The 10,849-nt window shown below is 36.9% G+C and overlaps 1 protein-coding gene across 3 annotated transcripts in view; it reads left to right on the forward strand.

The window, feature by feature from the left end:
* The window catches only part of NCAM2 (neural cell adhesion molecule 2), a 284,484-nt gene extending 274,338 nt beyond the window's left edge, over positions 1-10,146 (forward strand). For all 3 annotated transcript variants that reach the window (XM_048045803.2, XM_048045802.2, XM_013182717.3), the window contains exons 16-18: positions 168-372; positions 4,071-4,190; positions 9,532-10,146. In XM_048045803.2, coding sequence (XP_047901760.2) covers positions 168-372; positions 4,071-4,190; positions 9,532-9,643 — 437 coding nt within the window. In that variant the 3' untranslated portion in view covers positions 9,644-10,146. The remainder of the gene's footprint in view (positions 1-167; positions 373-4,070; positions 4,191-9,531) is intronic.
* The last annotated feature ends 703 nt before the right edge of the window (positions 10,147-10,849 follow it).

The raw sequence follows: 10,849 nt of genomic DNA on the forward strand, positions 1-10,849 counted from the left end.
TTAATCAGATTATATACATGCTTAATTTTCAGGACTGTTTCCATTGGCTTCTGAATGGTGTATTCATAAACATCTTTTAGCCTCCTGATCTGTGACTTGAAAACTTTAGAAAATGTTATTCTTTGGAATTAATTTTATTAATAACTTCTCACTTTCTTACTTTCAAGATACTCTTTTTAATGGTCTTGGACTTCGTGCTGTCATTGGCCTGGGAGTGGCAGCCCTTTTGTTAATCCTTGTGGTGACTGATGTCAGCTGCTTCTTTTTACGACAATGTGGATTGCTAATGTGCATTACCAGGAGGATTTGTGGGAAAAAGAGTGGTTCAAGTGGAAAAAGCAAAGAACTGGAAGAAGGAAAGGCTGCTTACTTGTGAGTATTAATTACTTATTTTAGAAACATTATTAAAAGAGAAACCTGGCTGTTCTACTCATATTTGCTTAATGGATATCTTGAAGTTTGTCATTAAAATAGTTTCTATTACTTGGAAAAGCGTTCCCTGAAATGTATTGAATTGCTTGTGAACAAATGTTGCCTTAAAGGAAAAAAAAAAAAAAGAAAAAAAAAAGGACAAAGAAAAGAAAAGATCATACATAGATCATACTTCATTTTAAGATGGCCTGTTTGTGCAGCTTGTGGTACTCTGACACAAAATAAAATTAATCACAGTTTTTTAATAGATACAGGCATATCGTGGGCTCATGAGAAACAGGTAAAAGAGCATTATAACTCCGTTTCTACATTTCTACCAATCCATCTTTGAGCTGCTAACACCCAAAAACTCAGCATATGGTTGTGGCATTGCCAGTAAATCTGGGAGTAAAGCACATGGTTTTGTGGAAAATATGTGAAATAGTTTCTCTTCTCTAAGGTAGCTATTGCTGGAAAATCTTGGGTTTTGCCCGTAGAGTTTTGGAATTACAAGTATTGTTTGTTTTTAAAAATAGAAGTGCCAAGATGGATGTGGCTGAAATGCGGGTAAGTATAATTATTCTTCTTAGCAACAGTTAACGATTGGTAAAAGTAAGTGGGGAAGAACAACCCTGATTCTCACAAATGCCCTCATATAGTGGCTACTTCATCAGACAAATGGGAATTGAACGGTCATTTATGGGCAAGTATGTTTCCTTAAATGATAGCAAGATCCTGACTAAACAGTTCAAGTACTGATTGTGTAAAATAATAGTGCTTTTAAGACCCAATGTTTACTGGGTTTTCAAAAGGTAAAACGGAGAGAAGATCACTTATGGCTTCTCGTTTTAGGCAGTTCCATTTATTTACTAAATATGTCAGCTTCATGTCCTCATTATGCTCATCTAAAGGATTTTTTTATGTGTACACCGTAATATCTGAGAGTGCTGTGTTTTGTGGCTTAAGCTCCACAAGGTTCAATTCCTTTGTGCTGTAGTTCTCCCAGCAGTCAGGCCTTCATTACCCTGCACATTCACAGATCTGTCCTTCCCCCCAGCTGTTTGTAGAGCAGATCAAATTGGTGGCACTTAGTATTCACAGCTGCACTAGGCTTCTCTGTTGCTGATAGTGGAAGTGTAAAAGTCTCTTTTGTGGTTTTAGTTCTGGTTATTGTGATTCAGAGACTGCATTTTTCTGAGGTAACTTGATTGCATTTCTTGGTTGGGATCTTAACCCTTTTTGAAACAGCTTCAAAGAACCAAAACAATTCAAAGCAGACACACAGTATTTACATCAAATAATGCTTCTGAATAAGAGAAGTTGTGCTATAAAACATTTCCTAACTGACCACAGGTTATAGTAAAGTAAAGAATAACACAGTTTTCTATCGTGTGAAGCTTGTGTCTCCTGTTTAATAGAGGCAGCATTTGAAGCTTCTGGCTCAGGTTCAGCTTCCTACTGAGCATGACATTGGTGCCATGGTACCAGGAATTGGTGTAGAGACCCCTTCGGAATGGGAAGACCTTAGGGAGCTACGGTTGTAAATGTCACTTGACAGCAATCTATACATTGCTATCAACATCTGATACACAAATGCCACTTAGTGCTGTTTCAGCAAAGCATAAAACAGTTGCTTAACATCGATTCCTCCATGACACTTCTTTTACAAGAACAGCTATCCTGTTTAACTATATTTCTTTCCTTATTGGGGTGGTTTTCAGTGAGCCAGATCTTTAAATACTTGGTACTATTCTTATTTTAGCCTGCTCTCTGCTTAATCTGTCAGTATAAAATTTCAAGACAGTCCTGAAGAGTCAAAATTTTAATTTATTTCATGCCAACTTCCATTCTCTAAAAGACATTTCCCTCTTTTGAATACGTCAGTTCACATTCTGAATTTTTGAGCGGTTTTATGATACTTTTTTGTTGCATTTTGATTGGTGGGTAATCGATTATCATTAATTATCTTGAATATGCAACGGATGCAGATGATACAACACATATAGCATACACACAGCCACCTGGAACTGAAATGGCAAGATATGTTTCCTACAAATAGCTTTCCCCTCGGTGGAATTTTTAGTTGTTATACAGTTTGTACTTTCTCTACAGATCAGTTGCTCTATTTTGCAATCATGTACATTTGTCCATAGGACTGTACATGTACAGACAAACCAAGTAGAACTTACCGTTCCCTCCATTGGCTGGACTATTATGATCCAGTATCTTTTCATAGATATGAAGCGGCCATGAATCCAATTGTAACTGTATAGAAATGTTATCAAACAGCTATGTAGAAGTCTACATAGCACCTAAATTAAATGCCTCAGTTATGTGCATCATCTGCAGAAATGAGCGTGCTATCATACACACATGTGCATGGTATCACACACAAATCATGATACCATGAAAAATATATATATATGTGTGTGTGTGTGTACATATTTTAGGCTTTTACCTTTGAATCCTTCCCCAGTCCAGTTCTTGGTTACACGTTTATCTGTGCAACACTCCTATTAGCCTATAAAGATTTTCCTTGAGTATAATTACCAGAGGATGGTCAGGTTTTCCAGGTACTTCCTGAATAGATTGGTGTCGTTGTAACAGCCTCTTTAAAGATTATCATCTCAGAAATGATGCAAAACTGTAAGATACAAATTAGACAAGTTTTTAACTAGAACTTTGCTATGGCAGTCTGACTGCTCTATAGAATGTGACAGTTCCAGAAAATAGTCCGTTAAATATAAAAGCAGATGTTCATCTGTAATTCAGTTACCCTGTGTTTCTAGATAGCAGCTGATAAAGTTACAGGATAAAATTCCTGATTTGATGTCAGGAATTTTTAAATATTTAAATGGAAAGAGGTTTTATTTTGAAAATATCAGATATATCTTGGATATCCTTTGATCTGCCTTTTTAGATTAAAAGTATGTGCTAGTTGTTATTAATCAATAATAATATTGCCAATGCTTCTGTAGAAGCAAACAGAGCTTTCCATATCAAGTCCATATTATCAACAAAACTGTAATGACAATACTCACAATTATGTTTTCCTTACAGTTCATTGTCCAATAGACACAAAGGTTTTTCTTTGCTTTACGTGGGGAAAACTAGCATTTGTTCCTAAAACAGGGGAATTTTCATACAGAAACAATTTCTTCCACCTGCCTGAATAGAGCAAGCTAGGTTCTTATCACACAGGGGCTCTTTGCCCTGCTCTGACAGCTGGGATTGTCAGAATCTCAGAAGATAAAAACACACTTGTGCTATGTTTATGCTACTAGAAAGGCTCTTTATACTGCCAAAAAATTCAAGTATAACTGGGCATCAAGTCTTATATTTACTATACTAAGTTAGCCAAGTTTATGTCTATTCTCATGAAGAGGTCATCGTCTTCCTACTTAGTCATAAACAAAATGCTCTTTTGAGATGTTAATCCGTGATGTTTTTGGAGTAAGTAGCCATGGATACAGGGTACTTTGAAGACTTCAAGGAATTGGGAACACACTGTTAAACGCGTCTCAGTGGTGTTAATCATCAATAATTAGTTCTACCTTTTATTTGCTTACTTTTGAAAGAAAAGACCTTGATAATTAGTTAAGTGCAATGTATGTGGTTAATATGATGATAAAGACTAAGGCTCTTCTAATAATTTTTAGGAAAGATGGATCAAAAGAGCCAATAGTGGAAATGAGAACGGAGGATGAGAGAATTACCAATCATGAAGATGGAAGCCCAGTAAATGAGCCAAACGAGACAACTCCCCTCACAGAACCAGAGTAAGTAGCCTGATTTTTCCCCAGAGTCTGACCCGGACTCCTCCTAGTTACAAGGCTGCCTTCAAGATGGGAGGGAGAGAGGTACACAACAACCTTGTATGGCAGCAATGCAGTTCACCAGTGTGATTTTTTTACAGTAGTCACACAAAACCATGGTACCCCAAATGCAGCAGCCAAGATTATCACCAGATATTTCTCTCTTCTTTCTGTGACCCAGACTACAACCACATCCTAGCGTTATCCAGCCCCAGGATGGCAACACCACTATAGTGGGAGTTCTCCAGCATACCTGGAGGTTAGCAAGTACCCAGGGAAATTTTCTGGCCCTCCCTGCTGCCCTGACCCCTGTGGTGCTCATTCTCTGCTCTGGATGAAGGCAGACCTGATGCCAGCACCCAGGAGGCACAGGCAGCCCTGCCCTGCCCTCACTGCTCCACAGCCCCCCTGCCCATGGCCCATCATCTCCAGGCTCCTCAGCAGCCCATGCCCGGCCCTGATGGGATGTGGGCCCACACATCACTGCTACCCCAGCTCTGTCCACAATGCTGAGGGGCTGGAGGGTGAGCATTGAAGGGCCTGTTCATCAAACGGTACAGAGCCCCAATCTTTGATGGAGTTACAGTGTATTTTTTAACAAGAGAGAATGTTCTTGTAGGACAGTCCCTTTCTCTTTAATCTTCTGAAAAATACTTAGAATTTGTATTGAGGGGTACTGCAGAGAACCCAGTTATCTAAGGAGTCATAGTAATGTAGCTATAAACATTGTACAAGCTCCAGTGGGTTTTGGATATGTTAGCAGCTTAGGCACTGGTGCCAAATTGTTTAATGTCTTCAAGACTAACTGTTGAACCAGATCTTGCAAATATATAACATGCATTTCCCAAGGGACACAATACAAGTAAAAATTAAGTTCGCTTCTTTCCATGTATCCCAGTCATTAGAATAGCTGTCAGGAGTGAAATACAGGAAAGTTAAGATCAAAAATGTTTTATTATCTTAATGGGGGGAAAATAATCAGTTACTGGTGGCAGAAAAAATAGCTAAATCATTGGGACAACTGATTAGGAGTTTGATGGGTATCATGTCCCTGGAAGAATAGGACTGCTGAAAGATATTAATAATGATGACTCTTTCTTTCTTGGCAATTTCTTCTCTGACAACTAATGGCAAAAGGCAGCAGTGCAAGGCACAGCTGGACAGAGGTCAGATGGGTTAGCTAAAGATTCAGGACAGTGTCACTTACGAAACCAAAGACAAAACAAGAAAAGCATCATGCAGGCAGGACATCTGAAGGGACACTGGCTCTGGGGGGGCACTGCAAGACCTGTTTACACTAGTCATAACAGATGAGGCAGAGAAGAACAAGTTACAGGGGAGATGCCACTGAAGGAAAGGAGGATGCAATAGGGTAGAACTAAGTCTCTAGGTGAGAGTAACACACAAGCACATTGTGAACAACAGGTGCTATATCAGCCAGGTCATATCCCAGGGAGGGGCAAAGATGACCAGCAGGGATCTTGGAGCAAAGAGCTTAGCTTGTAGGAGGGAAGAGTTTGAAGGATTAATCAGGCAGTGTTTATACAACACAGGATTTATTTTGGCCAATTTGGTCAAAGGCATACAAGGTAAGGGTTCAATTTAAAAATTTAAATTACGTCAAGTTTGTACTCAGCAGAGAGAGACAGGCATGTCCTATGTATCTGAGAAAAAAATATTTCAGGATAAGAGATCTGTCTATGCTATACCTGTCTCTTGACCGCAGAGCCAGCCTAACTTTGTGCCTAACTTTCAGGAAGACTTTTTTTTTTTTTTTTTGGTACAATCAAGAAACATAAATCCAGGCACTATATTACTTTACAGAATGGTAGAATATCCCGAGTTAGAAGGAACCTACAAGGGTCATTTGAAGTCCAACTCCTGGCTCCACACAGGTCTACCCAAAAATCAGACCTTGTGTCTGAAAGCGCTGTCCAAACACTCCTTGAACTCCAGCAGGCTCACTGCTGTGACCACTGCCCTGGGGAGCCTGTCCCAGTGCCCGACGACCCTCTGGGTGCAGAACCTTTCCCTAACACCCACCCTGACCCTCCCTTGTCCCAGCTCCATGCCGTTCCCTCGGGTCCTGTCGCTGTCCCCAGAGTGCTGTCCCACACAGTACTCAAGGTGAGGCCGCGCCAATGCAGAGCAGAGCAGGACAGTCACTTCCTGTGACCAACTAGCAATGCCGTGCTTGATGCACCCAAGGACACTTTGAATAATAACAAAATGATATTCGGATATTTAAATGCAATTTAAGCATTTTTGTGAAATAATTAACAAAAAGATTATTTTGTTTTACAATAGTGGAATATTTTTGTTACATTACTCAGCATATTACTCAGTAATCTTCATTTATTCTAACTCAGGTGATTCTGTTAAAGCCATGTTTGGAATTCATTTGTGACAGATTAGCAAAAAGCACTTTTACCTGACAGTAACAAGTTTTAACAATACTATCAGGAAATCAATTTAAGCCATGCATTTCTTATTATATTTCTGTAATATGATGAAAATGCCACATGCAACACAGTACTATAATTACATTCCTAGTCTGATATTATATTTCTAGTATTGATGGAGTTTTGCTTAGTATTAATGAATCTGGATGAATTTTAGTATCAAAATAGGTTGGAGTCATTTTCCTATAAAATAGTCATCTAACAGAGAAGTAAATATTCTAGTTAAAAGTCTTGTGTGGGTATTGTCAGCAGAGTATTGTAGTTTTAGGCCACTTGCAGTTCTAGAAGAAGTAAATATTATTATTGATTGATAACAGACAGTGACTGATAAAAACGAAAGAACCTTTTAAGGTTTGCCAGTCTTTTTTTTTTTTTCCTCCAAAAAGCTTTTACTATAAAATGCTTTAAGATTTGAAAGAATTACTGTTTTCACAGCTGAAAAATAAAAAAAAATATATTTCAAATAGGCATAGATAAACAATAATTAGGTGTAATAAAACTGATGTAATTTAAACATTTAAACTTGATTTAGTTAATTAAAGCAGGAAATTATTGAATCAGATAATAGAGATTAAATATGAATTAGTATTTTAAACAAAGGGATAGGAAAATTTCAAAACAGCAAAAATATTGTCATAGTCAAAAGTGTTTAAAAAAAATAAGGTCAAATAATTCTGTATTGACTTTTTAATGAGGAAAGCCTAAAAACATTTTGTTTACCTCTAAGTCATTTTACTGCTCTTCTTGCTGGCATGTAAAGCAAGACTAACTTTATCATACTGTTTGCATAAACAGGGATTTCAGTAATATCTGGTATCCTTAGTAGGATTTTAGCAATATCTTCCTATTTCAAATACTTGTAAATTATTTGTGACATGCTCTTAATCTGCTTCTCCAAAAGTAATTTATTTAAATTTACATATGATATATTCTGTCAATTTCCAGTTATTACTTTGAGTAAATACTCCCTCCTTTCATAGAATCATAGAACGATTTGGTTGGAAGGGACCTTAAAGAAAGACCATCCAGTTCCACCCCCCAGCCATGGGCAGGAACACCTCCCATTAGATAAGATTGCCCAAAGCCCCATCCAACCTACCTGGCCTTGAACACTTCCAGGAATGGGGCAACCACAGCTTCTCTGAGCAAATCTGTTCCAGTGCCTCGCCAACCTTATAGTAAACAATTTATTCCTTATATCTCTTGGTTTAAAGGCATTATTCCTTGTCCTAGCAGAAATTACTCTGCTTTTATATGGAACTTAATTAAATATGGTGATTTTTTTTAAACAGGTTGTTTTGCATTATAGGCCTTTAACACAGGTGTGTTTCATGAGCCATGCTTCCTCTGCCACAGTGTTTTATCCTTTTTTAAAAATAGATTTGTGTTGATTCTGCTGTTTCCATTCTTCCAGGTGTCGTGTTGTGGGCTGAAATCTGTTTCCTTTGGGTGTGCCATGTGCAACAAACAATTACTAAACAACTCCCTCTGTGTTCAAAGCCAGACAGCTGATATACATCCCACATATTTTACTATAATAGAACAAGTTAGTCTTCTCTTTGATTTTTCTTAGATACAGGTTATGCTTATTGTTTAACCTCTTCATAAATAGCAACTTACTAGTTCATTTCAGCCAGCCTAAATATAAGACTGGGAGTTTGGGTATTGCTTTGTTTTATTTATTGTTACCAAACACTGGTATTACAAGACATTCCTAAGGGATTCCTCAGACAGGTTTGGAATAGTATAGCACTCTTTGGGACATCAAAGCAATCACAGTGGAAGATTACCGAAACATTTTTCATAACAGTTGTTTTGAATGAAAAAAGGCATATGCATGCTATTCCCTAGTTAAAAAACAGAAAGCAAACCCAAACTGGAATCAGGATTAACAGCTACTATGCCTAGGAGATGTTATTACAGGAACATCTGCCTAAACCATGCATATTTTTCACAGATACATTTTTGACAGCTAACTACTGGTAGCAGGGAATCTATGATTTTCAAGAAGTTTTTGAATGAAATCAGTGTTTTGTCTTTCCTATAAAGTAAGGGTGGGGGACTCTTTTGGCATTGGAATTTAGGATTTTAAAATAAAAAAGGAATCTTTAGACCATTTCTGAAATTAAAATACTAGCTGAAGGTCTTCATGCATTCAAACATGAACAGCTTTTACCGCAGGGATGAATGTAAGTAGACAGCTTCTTATTGTGCCATTTCATCGTGCCATTTCGCACAAACTGAGTCTTAAAAAAGTTATAACTTAGTAAAGCACGTAGCTTGTGTGATGTAGCGAAAATAAATTGTAGAAGTTTGTAAAGAATAACCTCCATTACCTCCTTGAGCTAGAAAACATTATTTCCTTTACCTGTGTCTTGGCATAGCCTCCAATGGTAGATGTCTTCTTTCATATGCAACTGCATTTACAGTTGGAAACAGACAAAAAATAATCTAGATTCAGCGAAAGATTTGACTTCGTGTGTTTAGCAGTATCTTAAGGAACACATACCTCAGTAATGTCTTGGGTCACATTCATAGAATTATAGAAGCTGGCTATTTCGCATTCTATTATTATCTATTTCTTTTGTCTTATTGAAGCAACTATTTTGGGCAGCAACAATGTGCTTATCATGTGCCATTTAGCTTTTTCTGTCTTTACAGAACTGGGAAGAATTAATATGAATTTCTTTGAGAGTAAGATCACTAATACTCAATTGTAAATTATTTTAATTATGTTTTTAGAAACACTATGGGCTGTATTAACAATGTACATACTGTAGACTTAAATTCCAGATGATGTGTTGTGTTTTGTAACTACCACGATTTCTCCTTTCTTCTGATAGGAAGCTGCCACTAAAGGAAGAAAATGGAAAAGAAGCTTTAAATCCAGAAACCATAGAAATCAAAGTTGCTAATGACATCATCCAGTCAAAAGAAGATGATAGCAAAGCATAAAAAGATATACTGCAGCTGTCTGGATAATGCATTTGGATTGAAGCAACCCCATGACCAAAACTTTACAGCTGACCTTAATTTCTTGAGAAACTTAAGCTTTGAATAGTTAGTACATGTGTACATATGATGAAACAGTTTCTGTCTACAGTTCCTTTCTATTTTTTTTTGTTAATGGTTTTAGTATGTAGGTTTTCTGACACCAAGTCCCATGGTATAAATTTGAAAAATCTTCAGAATAAGAACTGTAATTTATTATATGAAAAAAGTATGTCTATTTAGAAGAATACTTTGCAAAGCACCCCTAACCACACATCAGGTCTCCGGATCTTACAGTGCAAGCTACATACATAAAGCGCCATATATTATTGTATTTGTTTCCATTTATAATAAAGCAAAAGTTTAGGTTGCCTTTAAAAAAAAAGAAGTCTCAGTACGACATTTAAGACCTTGGCACTGGCAGACACTCAGTAGTCATTCAAGCTGTGCATATCACTTGAAACAAACAAACAACAACAAAAAAAAAAAACACAGACCATCTTCAACAGCACAGAGCCAGCTACACCTGAAGTTTCACCTGGGTTTTCTAGTATAATAAAAAAATGATAACCATGATGTACAGATTTAAACCAAAATGGCTGAATATTTTGTGGAAGTATATTGGTCTCACCCTAACTATGTGAGCGTGATTCTGAAAGGCCCCAGGATTTTCAGAATGTCCGGTTTTCTATATTAATGTTTGGAAGGTTGTGTGTAAACTGGAATACAGGAAATATGCAAAAAGTAAACTCGTTTTTGGTAACTTTTGGCTTCAAATGAAACCTTATAACACAAGCTCACATTAGTTTCCCCAATGTATTTATTATACAGTATTCAGTCTTTTTTTAGTTATAACCATTTAATCAAGGGATAAACTGTATTATACAGTAGTAGATATATTTTCACCACAAATCAGTATGTGAAATATTTAAAGTTGGGCTTATTAAAGAAGCACTTCTTATGTTATGATTTCATATCTTTTGTCATATCAAGAAACAAAAGAACAGATGGTAAGAAGGACTTTGGCTAAATGGTTAGTAACAGTTTTAAATTTTTAATGAATAGCATCTTGTATGAGGCCAAATATATTTTTTTTTCCTGTCAAGCAGTCTTTAAGATAATCTTTTTTTATTATTCGGGCTAATATGCACTACTTGAAAATTTGGCTAA

The sequence above is a fragment of the Anser cygnoides genome, chromosome 1, assembly GCF_040182565.1.
Source record: "Anser cygnoides isolate HZ-2024a breed goose chromosome 1, Taihu_goose_T2T_genome, whole genome shotgun sequence".
Classification (NCBI taxonomy): domain Eukaryota; kingdom Metazoa; phylum Chordata; class Aves; order Anseriformes; family Anatidae; genus Anser; species Anser cygnoides.